Consider the following 23,682-nt stretch of genomic DNA (forward strand, 5'->3'; position numbering starts at 1 on the left):
CTTGTAGTATTTAGATAACTTGCTATGATACTTCACCAATTTGAGGAAACATTTGATTAATATTTTTCTTCTGCATCCAAGCGACCCCAGGATAGGATACTATTTGGTTTCTATGTGGAGTAAACTCTCAATAAGTTTGTTAAATAAATGAATGTTGTCAAATGCTGACACTTCTATAGGGAGATCAAAGGGCAAGGGATACATATTACTGCAAAATTTACTGCAGATTAAAAAGTTGGAAATAATTCAGTGTATAGAGAGAGATATCAATATGATCTCTGTGACCCAGGTTTCTGTAAATAAAATGCTATTTTTTTTCCTGAAACTTTCTGAGACTGAACTATGGGAATAAGAATTAGGAGAATATCGGGCTGGAGAGATGGCTCAGAGGTTAAGAGCACTGGCTGTTCTTCCAGAGGTCCTGAGTTCAATTCCCAGCAACCGCATGGTGGCTCACAACCATCCGTAATGAGATCTGGTGCCCTCTTCTGGCCTGCAAGCCTACATTGTAGGCAGAATACTGTATACATAATAAATAAATAAATCTAAAAAAAAAAAAAAAAGAATTAGGAGAATATCATAGTACTTATTTACATTGTCCTGGAAAAGGCAATATATCAATTTTATGTACATTCATGTCTGTGGTGGTTTGAAAGAAAATGGCTCCTAAAGGAGTGTTATTAGGACTATTAGGAGGTGTGGTCTTGTAGAGTAGGTGTGGTCTTGTTGGAGGAAGTGTGCCACTGTGGAGGCAGACTTTGAGATCTCATATATGCTCAAAATACTGCAAGTGAGACAGACTGCTTCCTATTGACTACAAGATGTAGGATATAGACGAAATTCTAAACAGTCTTAGTAAATAAGAAACACAGAGCCAAATACAGAGGAAATAGCCAAAGAGATAAGAGCAAGAGCCATGACTACCTAATCTTACCACCTTGCCACTGTTGCTTCCTGAGAGAGAGAGAGAGAGAGAGAGAGAGAGAGAGAGAGAGAGAGAGAGAGAGAGAGAGACCTTCTTCCTTGTGTGACTTGTGTTTTATTGTCTTTCTATTCTGCCTTTTCATTGGCTCTAAACCCAACCACATGACTTCCTCGTCACTGACTGTCTATACAGACCTCCAGGTTTCTATGGTTGGTACTGGGATTAAAGGCTCGTCTCACCACACTTGGCTGTGTCCTTGACCACACAGAGACTCTGCCTGCCATAAGACTGGATTAAGGGTGTGTGCGACCACCATTGGATTTCTGCTTAATAGCTTGCTTTTACCTCTGATCTCCAGGCAACTTTATTTATTAACATACAAATAAAATCACATTCAGCACAAATAAAATATCACCATAGTAGGACTCTCAGCTACTTCTCCACCATGATGTCTGTATACTGCCTGTCTCACCATGATGATAACAGACTGAACCTCTGAACTGTAAGTGAGCTACCCCAATTAAGTGTTTTCCTTTATAAGAGTTGCAGTGGTTATGGTGCCTCTTCACAGCAATAGAATCCCTAACTAAGACAGTGTCTATATAATATACCATTTTAGTGAAAGGCCCTCCTACTGTTGTAGGGATCTAGTAGAGTCACTGTATCTAAGGTAAACAGTAGAATGAGTAGTTGTTTTCTACAAGTACTTTGACCTTGAAGAAATCATTGTGGACAACAGTGATTGTTGTCTGTGATTTATAGAATTATTTTTTCTGAGGAAGCTTTACAGCCTTTGCAATACTTTGGTCACAGGATGCTTCTGGCACACCTGAAGCTCTTGGATTATTGGGTACTGCAAATGGTACACAATAAGGACTAAAGTAGCAGGGGCATGATGCTTTCCCTCAGCAGACATGTAGATTAGAGACTTTGGTATGAGGAAGGTGTTTACTCAAAAACCAACTTTGTGTAACAATATGCCTTTGAATGGCAATTCAAAGTCCAGTCTATCAGAGTCTGGACCTTCCTGCTGCCACCAGGCCTAAAAATTCATCTTGGAGTAGCCTCTTTCTTCAACCAACTCATGCAACACAGAACACTCAACACCTTAAAAGTCATTAGTCAAGCTGGAATTCAAGGGAAAGAAAGAGCTGATAATATGAAAAAAACAGTCATGCAAATACAAAACAGACAACAAAACACCTGAACCAGAAGGAAATCAGAACGCCCAGGAGACTAAAGAAAAGGATCTAGAGGCCATTTATTAAGAAGATAAATTCCTAAACACTGAATCTGGACAAGTAGATGGGGCAATGGCATGTGAGGGGTAATACTGCCTGTTACCCCAAATTCCACAGGCAAAGCAAGAAGATCTTGAGTTTTCCATCTCAAACAAAAACAGAAAAAAAAAAAGCAAAGCAACGAGGAGTCACTGCAGTGATTTCAGCAGCTGGAGTGACAGTATATTGCTTTGATTTTTTAAGAAGGTGATTCCTATGATGTGTTAGCAAATGAAAATATTCTGTGTGGGAGTGGGAGAGATAGCTTAATGTTTAAAAGCACTTCGTGCTTTTACATAGTTAGGTTTCCAGCATCTATATTGGACATTTTACAACTGATTGTAACTCTGTCTCCAGGGGATATGATTCTTTTGGCCTCTGAGGGCACCTTCACCACACACACACACACACACACACACACACACACACACACACACACACACATATGTACATATGCACAAACAATTTTTAACAAAAAATACCCTGAGTGAGGATGTTATAACTAGAGATAGAAATATAAGTGGAATAATTTATCATAGCAATTTAAAGAATAGCCGGGTGGTGGCGGCGGTGCATGCCTTTAATCCCAGCATTTGGGAGGCAGAAGCAGGCGGATCTCTGTGAGTTCAAGGCTAGCCTGGTCTACCAAGGGAGTTCCAGGAAAGGCATAAAGCTATACCGAGAAACCCTGTCTCGAAAAACCAAAAAAAAAAAAAAAAAACAATTTAAAGAATAAATACACTAAACTTGATGCCAAATTGGATGTACATGCAGGGGTGGGGTGTGGAAATATCCAAAGTATTTTTACTTCTGGTCTTCAGAAGCCTAAATGATTTCCTTTTATATTTTGGAGATGAAAATCTCCCTTCTCTTCTCCCTAACTGATGGGAGAGATGATTTTTTTTAATGATAATACAGTATGGATAGTGCATATTGGTTTTTCAAAGATTCCACCACTAATGATCTCTTTAAGAAATTTGATTTCATGAAAAACTATAGAGTTAGATCCAAAGTTATATAAGACACCCAAACAATTTGACTTTGGAGTAAGAAAATAACATACATTTGTATTTCTTTGTTTTAATTAAATTCACTATTAATTTTCATATATGACTGTATTTACATCGCCACCCTTTTCTTCCTTCCAACCCCTTTAATGTGCTCCTGGGTACATCTCAAGTTTATGGCTTCCTTTTCTTTAATAATTATTGATGGACATGGATAAATACGTAAATACAACCTGCTATATCCATTTAGTTTTGCTCCTGTTTTACAAGTTCTGAAACCCTTATATAAACAAATTATCAATTCAATTCCCATTTGGGTGAGTTAACTTTGTTATGTCACATGTAACAGACATATGCTATCTCCTCACATACAGAGCCATCTGGCAAATGGGGCTTTTGATCACAAGGATGACTAAGGGAAAAACAGAGGCAACTTAGTGCAAGTTCATCCTCATGACTGGTAAAGAATGATCAAGATTCTGTGGAATATCTTGGTATATACAAGAAACCACTCAAGTCATTCAGATCACCTGGAAGAGTTCTTTGAAATACCTTTCTCTGCACTTCATTGGGTCCCTAACACCTCTCTACTCTATACTCTGGGCTTCTGAGTCTGCCTTAGTTCTTAGTGCTTCCATGTAGTGGGTAGCCATTCCAACCATGATCTGGAAGTTCAAACCCCCATTGAGACTTCAGTAACTGTCACGCCTACAAGGCGGGGCCAAGAGAGGACCCTGATGACCCGAGATCCAAATGCACCATCTCTCTTGGTTCCTGGACCTGGACGCTGGAGGTAGACTGAGCAGAGTTCTCCAGAGAACACCGCTGGACTGCACCACACCTTTCCCAGACCCTGCAACCTACCTATCCTTTCACTTGTAAGTTACCACAAAATAAACCTCCCTTTTAACTAAAAAAAAAAAGAAAAGAAATTTGAATCATAACATTCCCCACAAACATTCTAGTAGCAGCAAAAAAGTAGGACATCTTTTAGACTTGAAAGCATATACACAGCATGAATGTAATAGTCAAGGTAAATTTCATAGTGTAAGAGATTCATAGGCATTTACAAAGCAGATAGACAGGATTGCAATTAAAAAAAAAACTTCAGGAGTGCCTTCCTTTATATGCTTTTCATCCTATTGGCTTATAAGACCTTATTTTCTATTTTTAATAAAAATTGCATCTTGGAGATATTAAATACTTCATTAATTCAAAAAGCAAATTATGCATTTTATAAGCAATAATCTTGAGTCTCAAATAAGTTTTCCTTTAACATACACATCTCCACAATTCAAGTGTGTATTACTTGATCAATACTGTATAATTTTGACTTTTATTAAAAATAAAGTCATTTGATGATTTTGACAACACAAACTCAAATGTCTATAAACAACTGTAAGGAAAATGTACATTCCTATAGCCTCAGCACTCCCAAAGCCAAGAAAAACAGAAATAGTGTTCATGGCCATCCTGGAGAAAATACTGAGACCCATCCTACCTCTGAAAAAAACATAGAAACTCATGTCTTTTTCACTATTTAAGTGATAAACCCAAGGGATTATTACTACGTAGATAAATTATTTGAATGCTAAATTTGCATTTTCTTTTTTTGAGACATGGTCTCACTGTGTAGCTCTGGCTGTCCTGGAACTCAATCTGTAGACCAGGCTTCAGATCTACCTGCCTACTCTGCCTCCCAAGTGCTGGGATTAAAAGCATGCTCCAATTTGCATTTTCTAATTTGTTTCATTAGTCATTGAACAGAAAAAAATAGTTCTTTACCAATTATCACCACAGTATCTCCAATACACTGGAAGAAAAATCTCATGTAAGGACTGGTTAAAGAATACTGCAAAACTGTTATGTATTACATCACTCCGTAGGTGAGAGTTTCATTGAAAGCCTGAGATCCTGGTGGCTTACATAACAGAAGGATAGTGTGACCAGAATTTGTGCTGAGATGTGTTTGCTAGAAGGTGTCAGAATAACGGGATGCTTAAAGCTCAGTATAAGGCAGAGTGTGGTTTTCTGTTCTGCTAAGCATATACCACTCAAGATACGGAGGTGTTGGATTTTGTTTCAGAAGAACTAAGAATTTGGTATCTTTTTTTTTTGAATTTGGTATCTTCCTTGATATTTTTAGCAGAGGTTTAGGACCCAAGGATTTCAGGCTGAATGGCAATCAATGTTTATAAAGATCCCCAGACTCAAGGTTTCATGCTATATAGAAACTGGGTCCAGAGATAGATCTGGTGAGACATTGGCATAACATTTTCAGTTGCTAAGGGAAAAATATATTGCACTTTTCCAAGTTGAGTTGAAATGCATAAACATAAATCATTACCCACCTGTGTATTTCTGGATCCAAGAACACTGTAAAAAATCCAATGGAACATTCTTGTAGGGACTAAAATTCATACAGACTTAGATATAAACAGAGCACTGTTCATAAGTATACATTGAGTCCTAATTTTATATCTACTCTTTCACATGCCAGAACAGTGATAAAATGAAATAGCCTCAACTGGAACTGGCAAATTCCAGTTGGGTTAGTTCAACCACCACAATACTACATGACTGGTTGCCATATACATCCATACATGCGCTGTTGTAGTAGACTTTTCACGATTGTGACAAATACCCAGGGGAAAGTTTAAGGCAAGGAAGATTCATTTTGGATAAGAGTGTCACAGGTTTCCATTCATGGTTCGTTGGTTTCATTGCCTGGGTCCTTCGGTGAAGGAGACCATTAGGTTTGAAGGGTGTAACATATCAGAACTGTTCATCTCATTGTGGCTATGAAGTAAAGAGAGAAACAGGAAAGAGCCAGGCCAAGATACAGCTCCCAAAGACATTCCCTCTGGTGACCTACTAAATCCAGTTAGGACCCACCAAATAAAGTTTGAAGCACCTCCAAAACAATGATACCAACTGAGGATCAAGCCATCCATATAAAAGCCTATGGGGACATTTCTTCTTCTTTGTTTAGTCAGATTTTTTCATTACTGTGAACAAATGCCCAAATTAACTTACAGAAGGAAGGGATTCTTTTAATCTCATGGTTTTAGATATTTTGTTCCATGGTCAGCTGTTTCCCTTGTTGTGATCTTAAGGTGAGGCTGAGTATCGTTATGGGAGCATGTGGTAAGCAAAACTCATCACTTCTTCATTATTCATTTGCTTTTTATTATGTGAAACATCACAACAAAAAGCAACTTGTGGAGGAAGGAGTTTATTTCACCTTACAGTTTATAGTCCACTAAGAAGGGACGTCAGGACAGGGATCTGGAGGCAACAACTGAACCCACAGGATAGGCCACTTACTGACTTGCTTTCCCTGGCTTACTCATTTTGCTTTTTTTTTTTAATACAACTCAAGACCACTTGCCTAGAGGTGTCACCACCTACAGTGGGCTGGGTCCCCTAGGACCCTCCAACATCAATCAATACCAAAAAATGCTTCCATAGAGTTGTCTACAGGCCAATATGATGGAGATATTTTCTGAGTTGAGGTACCCTCTTCCCAAATGAGCCTAGCTTGTGTCAAGTTGACAAAAAATTAGCCAGCATAATGATAGTTTTCATAGTATCAACTCCTTATAGAAATAGACAATTCTGGGATAAACATACTATCACCACAGTAAAAAATCTAGAGACTCTCCAAGATGTAAGTGAAACATGACATGTCTTCATTCTCACCAAATTACCTTCTGTTTATCAATCATGAGAAAATAACTTCAGAAATACATGTACTTCAGTAGCATACTGCTGTGGATAGAGACTTAGAAAACTGTCCCAGTAACCTACTCACTACTTGTGTCCCAGTAGATGCACGACTCCAATCAAAACTAATAAAGAAATTGCTTTCTCTGAAATCCTTGAGTTGTAAGGCTACCAAACGTCCAGTTCCACATGAAGACAGGGAGCAGCTGCACTGAGAAAAGTGGCACGGTATTGGTGTGAATGATAGTTTTTGATGGCAATAGTAATCCATCCTTCCTACTATATCAGATGCAGGAAGGAGTATGTGCTATGGGAAGCGACCAGGTTTTTAAGGCCTTCATGTTCTATCAGCTACTCAAGGATTTGACTTAGTCTGACTATGGCATATTATCTACAGATAGGGAAATATTAGAACAACCTAGTTTTTTAGAGATAGTGATTTAGCTAAGGTTATGGTTATGAATAAGAACATTGAGGTGCCACCTACTTTCTCCATGCTTAGACTTTACCTGGTTCTGGTTGGTTGGTTTGTTCAGCTCTACCAGTTATCTCTTGACAGGTCCAGGGAAAGTTTCAGACTATCCATCATCTACATTTTCATTGCTGTGGTCTAAGTTTTTGCTGTTTTTCTTTCTGTGCCTTTTCATGTGCCCGACTAAGTATCCTGTCTTAGTTTGGGTTTTATGGCCGTGAAGAGACACCATGACCACAGCAACTCTTATAAAGGAAAACATGTCACTGAGGCTGGCTTACAGTTCAGAAGTTCAGTCCATTGTCATCATGATGGGAAGCATGTTGTCATGCAGGCAGACATGGTGTTGGAGAAGGAGCTGAGTGTTCTACATCTGGGTCTGCAAGCAGCAAGAAAAGACAGAGCTATTAAGCTTGGCTTGAGCTTCTGAGACCTTGAAGCCCACCCCCAGTGGCACACCTCCTCCAATAAAGCCACACCTATTCCAAGAAGGCCACACCCCCTAATAGTGCCACTCCCTATGGACTTATGGGGGCCAATTTTTCAAACCACCACACATATCTCAAGTTGATGATATATATTATTTCATTTTTTTCTCTTTCAAGCATTATTTCCTTATATTTCTTTGATAGATTCAAATTGATTATGCTTTTTATTTATATTTCTTTCATATTCCTTGTTCTCCCACATCCTTTTTAATTTTCCACAAGGTATTTTATAGTTAACAGACATATAACCATACCATCTTTTTAAAAATGAAATTACATTTGCTGTTATCATTAAAAATGTAATTATCTATCTATCTATCTATCTATCCATCTATTTACCTACCTACCTACCTACCTAATTACTTATCTATGTGTGTGTACACATTGAAAGAAAGTGAAAGAACACCAGACATAAGTGTGGACCCCCCTCCTGCACAAATCAAGCAACAGTCCATGGCAATGATTGTTTTCAAAATGACAGTTTGTATTATAAATATATAGTGGTTCACTTTAAGCAGAGTCATGTAAATTTCGATTTTTAAAAAATATTTTTTATTTTACATATGAGTGTTTTACCTGAGTGTGTATCTGTGCACCACACACATGCAGTGACCACGGAGACCAGAAGAGGACATCCTATCTCCTGGAACTGCAGTTACAGAGGTTGTGAGCCACCACATGGGCGCTGGGAATCTAACTTGGGTCCTGTGGAAGAAAAGCTAGTACTCCTAACTCTTGAGCCATCTCTTCACCCCAGACATGAGCATTTTAATATACTTTTTTTCAAAACCATGAATTGTATTTGTACTGCGGGAAAAGAATAACAAAGCACCTATTTTCTCTATGTAAACCCTCTTTATTTTGAAATCTTGCTTGCTTGAGTAAACTGTTTGTATTAATAGATTATGAAAAAATTACTTAGTTTTCAAAAAGGCTAACACAATTTGTGTGAATGTTACTAGAAGATCACAAGAGCTTTCTTTATTATTCTCCCTGAGGGCTGAATAAGCAAAGCCAGTTGAAGCCCATGAAGAAGGGCCACGAAGAAGTCTATATTGAAAGAGGTCTAGAATGTGGGTATTTAGAATATCATGGTGGAAATAATGCATTGAAAGCTGGAAACCATGTATCAACACAAAATACTGGTACTGTTTCTATATCTGAAAAAAGAGAAACTCCCTTTATACTTCTAGACTTATGAATATCACCAAAATAAAAACAAAACCTAACTGATAATGTGAGACATGACCCAACATGAGAAGTTCGAAGAACTTTACACAAAAAAACATAATATGTTCTTGAGTATTTTTTCCTCTGAATCTTAGGCATTCTTTTTATATCATCTACTTGTGAGAAATACTGGATTGTGTAATTTTCTGCATCATATATTTCCTCCCCTTTCTGTTATCCCCATAACTGTTTCAGCTCAAAGAATCTATTAAAACTAAATAATCATATGCTTCATTAAGTCTATAAGTTCAAATGATCTACATATGTAAAAGTTTTTTTTTTAAAGATTTTGATCCCTTGGATGAATTGTGTTTGGTGCTCAGATCAAATGAATTAAAACACTTCGAATTATTATAACACAAAGTGAATTACAAAAAAGCAAAAACCGTGCAGCAGGGTTGAAGTAGGCATCTGTTTTCTAAATGTTAAGAAAAGGATATTGTGATTTGCCCCCCACCTTTTTTTTTTACACAATGTGAGTTTTTGAAAACATGACTTTGTTATATTAATAAATCTTCCATTCCAGCTTTCTGGAATAGGCGAACAAGTTAAACATCACCATGATAACACAAATCTAGAACATAAGATAGCATATAAGACAAATGGTTTGAACATTTTATTAAAAACTGATTTTCAGAGACGGGCAACTATTCTATAATTAGTAGATGATACAACACTCAAACAATCACAGAACTTGGTTGAAACAGTTTCTGAGACATGGCTATAGCACAAGGCTGAGAAAAAGGTGTATCTGTAAAGGAAACTCGACAGTGACTTATCACAGCTAAGGAAAATTGGGAGAGGTTAATGGAAAGACAATAGTATATACCAAGAGTTGGATTTTAATATAGGATTATCATTCATTTTCTCAGGTGAGATAGTAGCATCATGGTTACACTTGACAATATCTTCATATTTAGGAGGTGCCTATTGAATGTTTGAAGACGAAATATTATGATGTATGTCTTTGTTAGGCTTTTCTGTTGCTGTGATAAAATACCAACTAAAAGCAACTTGGGGAATAAAGGTTTTATTTCACTTACATTTCCACATCACAATCCATCACTGAAGGAAGTCAGGGCAGGAACTCAAGCAGGGGAGATACCTGAAAGCAGGGACTGATGCAGACGTCATGTAGGAGTGCTGCTTACTGGCTCCCTTCCCATGTTTTCCTCTGTGTGCTTTCTTATAGAACCCAGGGCCACCACTCCAGTGATCTGGGCTCTCCCACATCAATCATCCATCAAGACAATGCACCACAGGCTTGTCTTCAGGCTAATCTGGTGAGGACCTTTTCTCAATTGATGTTCATTCTTTCCAAATGACTCTGGCCTGTGATCACTTTGACAGAAAACCAACCATGGCAATGTCTATGCAACTTTCACAAAAAAAAAAACAGCTATTTTGTTTGGGTGGAAGGTAGAGTTGTAGTTATTGTATATATTTTTTTAAACTTTTCTACACACTTGAATATTTTCTCTATATAAGTGTTTTTTTTCTATAATGTTTTAGTTGCTTTGTAGCCACTGTACACAGTAGTGGATTTCAAAAGGACAATTTTAATACACGCATATAATGCATTTTGAGCATTTTCTTCCATATCCCCATTAACATACTTTCCTATTATTATTATTATTATTATTATTATTATTATCCTTCTGCTCCTTTATTCCCCTAGCCTTCTACTTTCATGTTATATATACATATATGCCAAAGCAAAGGTTTTTAAAGATTATAGTAATAAACTTTGTTTTTTACAGCAATTTTAGGTCTCACAGAAAATCAAATACTACCCAGAGTTCCCATCTGCCATCTTTCTTCCACCACAACCCCCATTACTAATATCTTGCCTTAGCATAACACATTTGATAACACTGTTGTACAAATTACTGTCCACAAAAGTGAAAAGTTCACACTAGGATTGACCTGTTGTATGAGTCTATTTTTTTACGAACACATAATGTTACATATATATATATATACCTTTATAGTATAATAAAGGAAAATTTCATTGTCCTGAAAATCATCTGTTTTAGCTCTTTGTCCTTATTCTCCTCTACCCCTGATAATCAGCATCTTTTTAATGTCTTTATAATTTTCCTTTTGCCAGAATGTTATATAATTGAAACAATATTGTCTTTCTTTTAAAAAATGTTTTCACTGACTCTTCGAGAATTTCATGCAGTGTATTTTTGTCCTATTCACCCTTACTTTTCTTCTTAACTCCCCCCAGATCCATTCCCATCTCCTCACCCCCAGATTTGTGTCCTGTTTATTCTCATTTGGTAACCCAGCTACTCCAATTTGAGCTGTACATACACACCTGGGTGTGGGTTGTCCACTGGTGCGTGGTCTGGAGCCACACCTTAAAGAAAACTGACTTTCCCTTCCCCAGAAGCCATCAACTGTCCATAGCTCCCCAGGGGTGGGAGCTCATGAACCCCTTTCCAATCCATGCTGGAAGGTAGCCAGAGTAAGCAATATGCCGTTTTTATGGCTTGATAATTCATTTCTTTTCCCTGAGCATTCGAAAAGGATAACTTTTTAAACTTAGCAATAAGTTTCAGCTTATATACTTTGGATTCTGATTTAATAAACCGGCTCTTAAAGACTTTAAAAAAGATAAATAAGCAGTTTTAAATGTTTACTATGCACTTGGTATTATGAACCTACTAACTCTGACAGACGAAATAACTAAATTGCAGTTATATCAAAATGTTCTTATCTGTTAGAAAGGAAAAATAAAAACACAGATACTGACAAGAAATGGACTGACCATGGAGATTTTTTATGAGACTTGGTCATATCACACGTCAGGGAAATGTGGGTCTGAAACAATGCAAAGAGGAAGTGTTCGTGAGGACAGTTCTGCGCCCACTAGGACATTCTCATTAAATCCTGTGTGTTTCTTGGTCTTCTATTGAGTCTTTCAGTTGACGTTGACGTGAGAGCAGTAACCCAACTCTCAAATGTGGACATGCCCAAGTTGTGAATAAAAACTGGGAACTCCTAGTTAATAAGCTTTCTGTATGGCACCCAGTCAGCCTTTCAGTCCTGAAGTTGATTTTTCACCCCAATCCTCTTGAAACTGCGAAAAAACTCTGAATTTTTCGCATGCCTTACATACCGTTATAGAAGCAATGAAAGCCTTCGAAACACAGAGAAGATATTGGTATATTGTGAGACATAAAAGAATTGTGCTATTTAGAGAGCCATCAAAATGACGGTGAATTGTCTTAAAGCTCTGGAGAAAACAAGTGCTTAAAAAGAACACAGGGTGGCGCTGCAGCCTCATAAGTAGAAGAAACCGAGACCAGCCAACCATCCAGGAACCAGACGCTGAAGGGAGGAGGAAGGAGGGGAGGCCTTCTAAGGCAGCCGTTCTGCAAAGTCTTGGGCCTGGGGATTGTGGATTTATCCCATTGTCTGCAAGATATTTGCAGAGCAAGTCAGTGACGACGTGAACCACGGCTGGAGCGAGTTTGTTGGGAGACCAGAAGGCGATGGAGGCTGCAGAGGAAATGGAGCGAGTCCTGAAAAAAAGGCAAGTCCTGCTGTTCTTTGTTTTGCTGGGCATAGCTCAGGCTGGGTCCACTCTTAGGCGCTACTCAGTGGAGGAGGAAGCGGAGAATGGCTTTTTTGTGGCCAATTTGTTAAAGGACCTGGGGCTAGAGGTAGATGAACTTGCTGCGCGGGGACCACGAGTCATTTCCAAAGGGAAAAAATTGAACTTAGAGTTCAACAGGCAGACCGGGGATTTGTTATTAAGGGAGAAACTGGACCGGGAGGAGCTGTGCGGCCCCGCCGAACCCTGTGTGGTACCTTTCCAGGTGTTACTGGGAAATCCTTTGCAGATTTTTCAGGCTGAGCTACAGATTAGGGACATAAATGATCATTCTCCTGTTTTTCTGGACAAAGAAATAATTTTGAAAATTTCAGAAATGACTGCTTCCGGAACCACTTTCCTAATAGAACGGGCTCAAGACTTAGATGTAGGAAGCAACAGTCTCCAAACTTACACAATCAGCCCCAATTTCTATTTTCATCTTAAATTACAAGACAGTCCCGATGGCACGGTATTGCCACAGCTGGTTCTGGACAGAGTGCTGGATCGGGAGGAACAATCTGAAATCAGATTAATACTCACAGCGATAGATGGTGGGAGTCCACCCAGGTCTGGCACCGCCCTGGTCCTTATTGAAGTCTTGGACATCAATGACAATGCCCCCACATTTTCAAAGTTTCGCTATGAGGTCCAGGTCCCAGAGAACAGTCCTGTTGGATCCCAGGTTGCTACAGTCTCTGCTAGGGATTTAGACATTGGGAACTACGGAAAAATAGCTTATGCTTTTTCCCAAGCTTCTGAAGACATTCGGAAAACATTTAGAATGAATGGAACATCTGGAGAAATCCTTTTAGCAACAACACTGGATTTCGAATCCATCCAAACATATACAGTGTATGTTCAGGCTACAGATGGTGGGGGACTTTCTGGAAGCAGTGTGGTGTTTGTTCAAGTGATGGATTTGAATGACAACCCACCGGAACTGACTATGTCCACACTTACCAATCACATCCCAGAAAACTCCCCGGAAACCGTAATTGCTGTGTTCAGTGTTGCAGATCCTGACTCTGGAGACAACGGAAAAATGCTGTGCTCCATCCCAGAGGATCTTCCTTTTATTCTAAAACCCTCAGTTGAGAACTTCTACACTCTTATGACAAACACAGCCCTGGACCGGGAGACCAGATCACAGTACAACATCACCATTACCATCACTGATCTGGGCACACCCAGGCTCACAACCCAGCACACCATAACAGTGCAGGTGTCCGATGTCAATGACAATGCTCCAGCCTTCACACAAACCTCCTACACCCTGTTTGTCCAGGAGAACAACAGCCCCGCCCTGCACATAGGCACCATCAGTGCCACAGACTCAGACTCAGGCTCCAATGCCCACATCACCTACTCTCTGCTACCCACCCACGACCCGCAGCTGGCCCTCGACTCGCTCATCTCCATCAACGCAGAAAACGGGCAGTTGTTTGCGCTCAGGGCACTGGACTATGAGGCTCTGCAGACCTTCAAGTTCCAGGTGGGCGCCACAGACCAAGGCTCTCCTGCGCTCAGCAGCCAGGCGCTGGTGCGAGTGCTGGTGCTGGACGCCAACGACAATGCGCCCTTCGTGCTCCACCCGCTGCAGAACGCCTCTGCACCCTGCACAGAGCTGCTGCCCAGGGCGGCAGAGCCAGGCTACCTGGTCACCAAGGTGGTGGCAGTGGACCGAGACTCTGGACAGAACGCCTGGCTGTCATTCCAGCTGCTCAAGGCCACAGAGCCCGGGCTGTTCAGCGTGTGGGCTCACAATGGTGAGGTGCGCACCTCCAGGCTGCTGAGTGAGCGCGATGCTCCCAAGCACAGGCTGCTGCTGCTGGTCAAGGACAATGGAGATCCTCCAAGGTCTGCCAGTGTCACTCTGCATGTGCTGCTGGTGGATGGCTTCTCTCAGCCCTACCTGCCTCTGCCAGAGGTGGCGCGCGACCCCGCCCAGGATGAGGACGCGCTCACACTGTACCTGGTCATTGCCTTGGCTTCTGTGTCTTCCTTCTTCCTCTTGTCTGTGCTGCTGTTTGTGGGAGTGAGGCTGTGCAGGAGGGCCAGGGCGGCCTCTCTGGGTGGCTGCTCTGTGCCTGAGGGACACTTTCCTGGTCACCTGGTGGATGTCAGAGGCACTGGGACCCTGTCTCAGAGCTACCAATATGAGGTGTGTCTGACTGGAGACTCTGGAACCACAGATTTCAAGTTTCTGAAGCCTGTTATTCCCAACTTCCTTCTTCAGAGTTCAGAGAGAGAGAATAATACAAACGCCAGTTACAGTAATAGTTTTGAGTTCAATTAAATATTGATGAGGAAATACGGAGTCGAGTCTCGGCTAAAACGTTAAAGGCCTGATTTTACTGCTTTGCCAGCTGAAGGAGTCTCTTTTCCTTTGAAAGTAACTATCTTACTCCAATCCTTTGCACATTACTGGTATTTCTAAATAAGTAAGGTCTGTGGAATAAGGAATCTAAATTTTGCTTGTATTCCAATTGTAATTAGTCTTGTAGTTTTGTTTGACTTATAATGTGAGAGTAAAATTTGTGTTTTCAGAAATCATTTTATTTTTAGACAGGACCTCACTATGTAGCTCCGGCTGTCCTGGAACTCACTATGTAGACCGGGCTGGTCTCCAACTCACAGAGATCCATCCACCTGTCTCTGCCTCCTGGATTAAAGGTGCATGGATGGCACTGTGCCCTGCAGAAATATTTGAAGTTTGAGTTAGAGCATCATTACCCAAATTTAACTTCTCCAGTTCTGGCTTATTCTAAAGTGCTGTCTAAAATTGTTTTCTCTCATTATTTGAGTGGTAACAATTTGCAGCCCAGACTATTTGTTTTCATTTATTCTCTTGTTAATATAACATTTATCTTATGATCTGACTTGAAACTCTTTACACAGGTGTGAATAAATATAATATTCTTTCCATGTTTATCTACACACATATTTTAAAGTATCAGCATGCAAAACTTAAAATTTTTTAAAGATTGTGGGAACCCTAATTGTTGGATTTCACAAAGTATTCAAATTGTAAATGCAAAACAACCTCAATTGAAATTGTATTTCTATGATTTTAAAATTTAAAAATTCTGAAATATCTATGATTTTTAAATTTCCATCTGTTCTAAACGATGTAGCTAAAGGATGTATGCCTAGTGATTTTCAAGGGCATGATAATTTTTTATGTTTTATTTCAAATAGTCTTTCAAAACTCTTGTGCTGAACTCAATATTTTTAAATTTTTTTTTTTTTTTTGGTTTTTCGAGACAGGGTTTCTCTGTGTAGCTTTGCGCCTTTCCTGGGACTCACTTGGTAGCCCAGGCTGGCCTCGAACTCACAGAGATCCGCCTGGCTCTGCCTCCCGAGTGCTGGGATTAAAGGCGTGCGCCACCACCGCCCGGCCTAAATTTTTTTTTGAGAAAAGGTCTCATTGTGGTCTTGAACTTGTGACAGGTCCTCCCCCATCCAGAGTGCTGGGATTACAAGCATTGCATTAACATTTCCAGTTAATTAAACTACTCAGGACTTTATTATAATTGAACTGTACACAACAGAGTATGCTTTTATCTTTTATCAACTTAGAAAATTTGTATGTGGCTTGGTATTCCATTCTAAAAATATTTCCCGGGCATTAAAGATTTAAATGAACATAAGTTCGTGAGTAGTGTATGTGGATCCATTATAATTTTTATTAATTTTCTGGATGGACTTGTTCTATTTACCCTCTTTAATACCATAGACTTTTCAATGCCTTTGTAAAATAAAGTTTGTGATGGGCCAATGAGATGGTCAACAGGCCTGACAACCTGAGTTCATCCCCTGACCCACATGATGGGAGTAGAAAACCAAACTCCTCTGACTTAAACACACACACACACACACACACACACACACACACACACACACAAATAATTGTTTAAAAATTCAAGTTTTTGAGTTATGTTTATGGGTAGCTCCCTTTTATTTCATAATTAGCACAGTCACTTGGATGTTTTAGGTTCTTATTTTTTTTGACTGATTGAAAGAAGAATTGTTTTAGTTGTGACATACTGATAATTAAATGTGGTAAGATACTTAATGAACAAAACTTTTGCTGGAACTAAATATTATGACATACAGTATAATAAGCTGATTTTGCTATAGTTATTTGAATGTTATGCAGTTATCACTCTATTGTTTTTTCAATATATCTTTCCTTTTTCCTCTCTTAATGCTTAGTTCAAGTCTCCTATCCACTGCCTTAATGAATACAGAATTCTGATATTTAATTTTATAATTTAAATATGCTTCGATGTTTCCCAAGTCACTCACTCAACTTGCTTCACTTCTTGCAGTTGGATTTGTGACACAAAGTGCTATCAATATTTTAATCCCTAATGTTTCTCAACCTAATATTAATTTTTACATAATTTTATGTGTATTTGAATGAGGTGTGATATTAAATGTATGGAATTTGAATATCTGATTTGAGATGAGCAGAGCCAGAAAGGACAGTCTTGGTATCAAAGTCTCTAGTTAACCACCTTATCTATCACATGTGGAACCTTGGTTAAGTGACCTCCCGTGACATCCACTGTTTCAATTATCGTCAACTGTCTTGCAGTCAGTATCAAGTACCGTAACATGTCATTATAGAAATATAATTGCTATTAGTTTCAGTGCCACTGATATTAGGAATAAACTCAGTAATGAGCAAGTGTGTATCCCTCCTGACACTCATAGAGAGAGCAGATTGCTTCATGTGTGCCCTTGTAATGTAAATCATGTAAATGAGGACTCTTCTTAGAGATAGCTAACCCCGTTTAGTGTATTATACTTGCTTCGTTTTTGTTTAACTTATGTGGCACAAGAAACTCCCTCAGTAGGGTCAAGTAGGTTTGATAAGGGGAAAAAAACCGACATAGATCAAAACCAGTAACAAAACCTTTTCTAAGAATTTAAAACTGAAAACGAACACATGGTGGCGCTGTTGACAAAAAATGCGAATTAAGACACTTAGACTCCGTACTCAGATTGACAGAGGGATCCGGTGCGGTAAGACAAGCGCTTGTGAACCTGGGCAGATTTTTAAGCAGGAAAGTCTGAATCTCTGGAAAACATTACTTGTTAGGCTATCTCCAAAAGACTGCGCTTTTCACAGAGAAATACAAGGCTCCTTTTGGTGACAAGCCCCTGGAAAAACACCGCAGAAATACAATGGAGGCCAGAGAAGAGTGCTTCCTTAAACAAAGGCAAGTCTTGCTTCTCTTTGTTTTTCTAGGTGGGTCTCTGGCTGGGTCTGGATCTAGGCGCTATTCTGTTGCCGAGGAAAAAGAGAAGGGCTTCTTAATAGCCAATCTAGTGAAGGATCTGGGGCTCAGGGTAGAAGAACTGGCTGAAAGGAGAGCTCAGGCTATCTCCAAAGGGAACATACAGTATTTTCAGCTCAGCCACCAGACCGGAGATTTGCTCCTGGTTGAGAAATTGGACCGAGAGGAGATGTGCGGTTCCACAGAACCTTGTGTGCTGCACTTTCAGATATTGCTGCATAATCCTTTGCAGTTTATTACAAATGAGCTCGAGGTCATAGATATAAATGATAACGCTCCGGAGTTCTTTGAAAATGCGATGCAGCTTAAAGTCCTGGAAAGCTCCCCACCTGGGACAGTAATTCCTTTGGGAAATGCTATGGACCTGGACGTGGGAAGAAACGGACTCCAGAACTACACGGTCTCTCCCCAGTCCCATTTCCACGTTCGCACCCGCCGTCGTAGGGATGGAAGGAAGTATCCAGAACTAGTGCTAGACAGAGCTCTGGATCGGGAGGAGCAGCCAGAGCTCAGTTTAACTCTCACAGCCCTGGATGGAGGATCCCCACCTCAGTCTGGCACTGCCCAGGTCCACATCCTGGTCTTAGACGTAAACGATAATGCCCCAGAATTTACACAGTCACTCTATGAGGTTCAGGTTCTAGAGAAGAGTCCTGTTGGCTCTGTCATTATCACGGTCTCAGCTTCTGACTTAGATGTGGGGAATTTTGGTGCAATATCCTATGTGTTTTTCCATGCTTCTGAAGAAATTCTCAAAACTTTTCAACTAAATCCCACTACTGGTGATATACAGTTAGTTAAGGCTTTGGATTATGAAACAATTAATACTTTCGAAGTTGACATAGAGGCCAAAGACGGTGGAGGCCTTTCGGGAAAATGCACAGTCATAGTCCAGGTAGTTGATGTGAATGATAACCCACCAGAACTGACTTTGTCATCAGTTAACAGTCCTATCCCGGAGAATTCGGACGAGATTGTGGTGGCTGTTTTCAGTGTTGCTGATTTAGACTCTGGAGATAATGGTAAAGCAACCTGTTCCATCCAGAATGATCTCCCATTCATCCTGAAACCATCTGTAGAGAACTTCTACACTATAGTGTCTGAAGGAGCTCTAGACAGAGAGAGCAGAGCTGAGTACAACATCACCATCACAGTCACCGACATGGGCACACCCAGGCTCACAACCCAGCACACCATAACAGTGCAAGTATCTGACGTCAACGACAACGCCCCCGCCTTCACACAAGCCTCCTACACCCTGTTTGTCCAGGAGAACAACAGCCCCGCCCTGCACATAGGCACCATCAGCGCCACAGACTCAGACTCAGGCTCCAATGCCCACATCACCTACTCTCTGCTGCCCACCCACGACCCGCAGCTGGCCCTCTCCTCGCTCATCTCCATCAATGCTGACAGCGGGCAGCTGTTCGCGCTCAGGGCGCTGGACTACGAGGCCCTGCAGACCTTCGAGTTCCACGTGGGCGCCTCAGACCAAGGCTCTCCTGCGCTCAGCAGCCAGGCGCTGGTGCAAGTGCTGGTGCTGGACGCCAACGACAATGCGCCCTTCGTGCTCTACCCGCTGCAGAACGCCTCTGCACTCTGCACAGAGCTGCTGCCCAGGGCGGCAGAGCCAGGCTACCTGGTCACCAAGGTGGTGGCAGTGGACCGAGACTCTGGACAGAACGCCTGGCTGTCATTCCAGCTGCTCAAGGCCACAGAGCCCGGGCTGTTCAGCGTGTGGGCTCACAATGGTGAGGTGCGCACCTCCAGGCTGCTGAGTGAGCGCGATGCTCCCAAGCACAGGCTGCTGCTGCTGGTCAAGGACAATGGAGATCCTCCAAGGTCTGCCAGTGTCACTCTGCATGTGCTGCTGGTGGATGGCTTCTCTCAGCCCTACCTGCCTCTGCCAGAGGTGGCGCGCGACTCCGCGCAGGACAATGAGGACTTGCTCACTCTGTACCTGGTCATTGCCTTGGCTTCTGTGTCTTCCCTCTTCCTCTTGTCTGTGCTGCTGTTTGTGGGGGTGAGGCTGTGCAGGAGGGCCAGGGCGGCCTCTCTGGGTGGCTGCTCTGTGCCTGAGGGACACTTTCCTGGTCACCTGGTGGATGTCAGCGGCACTGGGACAGAAGTGTGTCTGACAGGAGACTCTGGGACAGGTGAGTTCAAATTCCTGAATCCGGTGATACCAAACCTGTTTATGGAAGGATCTGAGAGAGAAGTTAAGGGAAGTCCCCACTGCAGGAGTAGTTTTTTAGTCAGCTAAATATTGCAAATGGTTCACCATCTCTCAGTTTCGGTCAACTTCTTACTGTAATTAGTCTTTTAAGAAGTGCTGCCTAATATTTTTTAACCAGTAATCCAACCTATGGCATCCCAAATAGCTCTAAACTTGTTACTCTATTAGTAAATTAATTTAGTAAATTAATACTAATTTTACTTAGGATTTTGTAGTTGTGCCAATTATATATGCATCTTCTCCATATTTGGGCATTTCTTGGTGATTATTGTCCTAACAGTTAATGAAACTAATGTCTTCATGACATTCTGTAACTTTTCAGTGCACTGAAGAAAAATTAAAGTTGTGTGTATTTGTGGCACATATCTTTACTGTATAACTTTATGGACTTTTAGGCTACATTGCTTGGAATTCTTTCTGAGTCCTTGGCCTTTTTGGGTTAAGCAATCTGCATAGCTATAAAATTTAGCACACTTATTTCTCCGAAATTATATGTAAACACACATTTCATTAAAACATCAGTGCATGGAAGTTGTGTCGTATCCTGTTGTGAGAACCGTGTATCCTAGATATTGTTATGTGCATTTTTTATTATTGCAGTGTGCAGATAATTATAGTGTGCCGTAAACACTACAATTAAACTTCTCAAATAATTATTATACAATAAAAATTAAGGAGAAAATATTATATGCTTCCTCCTTTTTTGTGTGTGTGAAGCCAGTCTGTTAATCACTGGTTTGATGTAATCCTTTAAAAAAATAATCTCAGAATCTGAATTATGAACCAACTTCCCCTCAGTTAATTGAGGGCTCTTCAGGGCATTGACTTTCTGTGTCTCCTTCCTTCCTTTACCACATTGACAGAGGTCCCAGTATAATGAACAGATTGTAATTTCTTGGGGTCTCTAGTTTTCCCTACCTTTAAAAAGAGGAAATTTCTTCTGAATTTTGGCCCTTATGTTTAATGCTGATCTCAGACATTTGATTTTATAATATTTGATAGCAATGGGAAGTTTTTTAAATACTTAAAAAATTCTTTTTTGGGTGTTTCATTTTACTTTTGTTGCCTAATGTAGTCTTCAGCTATTATAAATTAGCTTCGTTTTTAGATTAAGGAAAGGTTTATTTGTATGAAATACATATTATTTTGAGCATAATATGATGGGATAATATTGCATTTGTCTGAATCGTGATTGTTTGCTCTAATGTTCAGTAAGACTAGTGAAGTTACGATGTGATTTATGAGTAGATTTATTTTTGTTCTAACTATGAAATGTTATTGAACTTTGTCAGAAAACATGAGCCATTTAAAAACTTTCCTTATAATCTAATATTTATTTTAAGATCCAGTATATTATACTCCCAGATTTATTTTAAAATCCCGTATGTTTTATTCCTGGAGTTTTAGGACCTGTGTACTCCCAGAATTACTTTTACCCTTTAACAAAAAGGAAAGCTAATGAGAGCTTGACATAGTCTTGAAACATAGTTTTTAGTCTTTATCCAACCTTAAAAGTGAATCAAGAAAGAGATAAAACTCAGAACAGAGTCAAGCACAAATATATGACATAATGACTTTTCCATTGTTATCAGATACATAAATGAAATATATTTGGGATGACCATTAATAAACCTAAATGAAGGTTTACATTATACTTTAACATCATGACAAATTCAAGCCCACTTTAACTTAGCCACCCAAGTCCATTTTGTATAATCATGTAGATGAAGGTGGGCAAAATAAACACCAAGGGACACCCCACTCTGATCCTGCTGTGTATTCAAAAAGTGTGGGACATTCTAGACCAGCTAGGGGCCACCACCAGCTTATAAAATGAACCAGCAATTTGAATTTCAGTTACTACACTGTAAGAGTAAACATGAGCCAAACAACTTACGCAAAATGCATACCTTAGGAACAAGGTCATTTTGTTGTTACTGAAAAAAGTGGAGAATAGAACTCAGGTATCTTTTTTTTTAATTAAGAAAAATTTTTCATTCATTTTACACACCAATCAAAGATATCCCTCTTTACTCCTCCCACCCCCCACCCCCAGCCTCCTTTTCCAACTCATTCCCCACTCCCTCCCACAAGAAGGCAAGGCCTCCCATGTGGAAGCACATTCAGTAGAGGCAAGTCCAAGCCCTCGCCCCTGCCTCAAGGCTGCACAAGGTGTCCCATCATAGGTAGTGGGCTCCACAAAGCCCACTCATGCACCAGAGATGGATTCTGATCCTACCGCCAGGGGGCCTCTTAAGCAGATCAAGCTTCACAATTGTCTCACCATGCAAAGGACCTAGTCCAGTCCCATGTAGGCTCCACAGCCACTGGTCCAACTTTGATGAGTTCCCTCTAGTTTGGTTTGGTCATCCCTGCATGTTTCCTCATCATGATCCTGATGTACTTGCTCATAGAATCCCTCTTCTCTCTCTCTCTGACTGGACTCCTGGAGCTCTGTCTAGTGATTAGCTGTGGATCTCTGCATCTACTTCTATCCATCACTGGCGAAAAGTTTTATGATAATAGTTAGGGTATTTACCAATCTGATCTCTGGGGAAAGCCAGTTCAGTTCAAGCACCCTTTCCACTATTGCTAGTAGTACAGACTGGGGTCATCATTGGGGATTCCTGACAACTTCCCTAGCACCGGGTTTTTCTCTATCCCATGATGTCTCTCTCTATCATGGTATCTCTTTCATTGCATTCCCCCTCCCTCCCTGTTCAACCATCCCATTCCCCTATGCTCTCATCCCCAGTCCCCTACGCTCCAATTGTCCAGCCCTCACCCCCAGTTTACTCATGGAGATCTCATCTATTTCCCCTTTCCAGGACAGTCCATGTGTCCCTCTTTGGTTCTTCCCTGTTAGTTAGCTTCTCTGGAGTTGTGGGTTGTTGCCTGATTACACTTTGCTTTACATCTAGTATCCACTTATGAGTAGGTACATACCGTGTTTGTCCTTCTGAGTCTGGGTTACCTCACTCAGGATGATATTTTCTAGTTCCATCCATTTGCCTGCAAATTTCATGACATCATTGTTTTTCTTTGCTGAGTAGTACTCCATTGTGTATATGTACCACATTTTCTTAATCTGTTCTTCGGTTGAGGGGCATCTAGGTTGTTTCCAGGTTCTGGAAGCCAGGTATCTTGATAATGGCACATATGTTAATATGTCTTTCTTCCTCAGATACTTCTATTACATATGCATCTCTTGCAATTTGGTGCTGCTGTTTTTAAGGCATGGAATGCGTTTAACATGTGCTGTTTCAGGGCAGAAATTCTACTGAAGGTGGTCAAGCTCATATCACCTTAAGACTTGCTCTTTGCATGATCAAAAGTACATATTATAATTAATTAATTAATATAATAATTAATATAATTAACATTATTAATATAGTATATTGCATT

General features: G+C 40.3%; 3 protein-coding genes across 3 annotated transcripts in view; all 3 read left to right on the top strand.

Annotated features, from left to right (window-relative positions):
- The window catches only part of Pcdhb1 (protocadherin beta 1), a 35,458-nt gene extending 24,439 nt beyond the window's left edge, over window positions 1-11,019 (top strand). The window contains exon 2 of the mRNA XM_052741967.1: window positions 10,321-11,019. Within this exon, the coding sequence (XP_052597927.1) occupies window positions 10,321-10,344 (24 nt within the window). The 3' untranslated portion in view covers window positions 10,345-11,019. The remainder of the gene's footprint in view (window positions 1-10,320) is intronic.
- A 790-nt stretch (window positions 11,020-11,809) lies between these two features.
- On the top strand, window positions 11,810-16,385 carry Pcdhb2 (protocadherin beta 2). The gene has a single exon (XM_052741968.1). The coding sequence runs from the start codon at window positions 12,632-12,634 to the stop codon at window positions 15,029-15,031; it is 2,400 nt and encodes a 799-aa protein (XP_052597928.1). The 5' UTR covers window positions 11,810-12,631; the 3' UTR covers window positions 15,032-16,385.
- Window positions 16,386-16,512: 127 nt separating this feature from the next.
- On the top strand, window positions 16,513-20,961 carry LOC128112716 (protocadherin beta-3-like). Its single transcript, XM_052741969.1, has one exon. The coding sequence runs from the start codon at window positions 17,929-17,931 to the stop codon at window positions 20,302-20,304; it is 2,376 nt and encodes a 791-aa protein (XP_052597929.1). The 5' UTR covers window positions 16,513-17,928; the 3' UTR covers window positions 20,305-20,961.
- The last annotated feature ends 2,721 nt before the right edge of the window (window positions 20,962-23,682 follow it).

This window comes from Peromyscus californicus, unplaced genomic scaffold, assembly GCF_007827085.1.
Source record: "Peromyscus californicus insignis strain IS unplaced genomic scaffold, ASM782708v3 Scaffold_17__1_contigs__length_78620276, whole genome shotgun sequence".
NCBI classification, from domain to species: domain Eukaryota; kingdom Metazoa; phylum Chordata; class Mammalia; order Rodentia; family Cricetidae; genus Peromyscus; species Peromyscus californicus.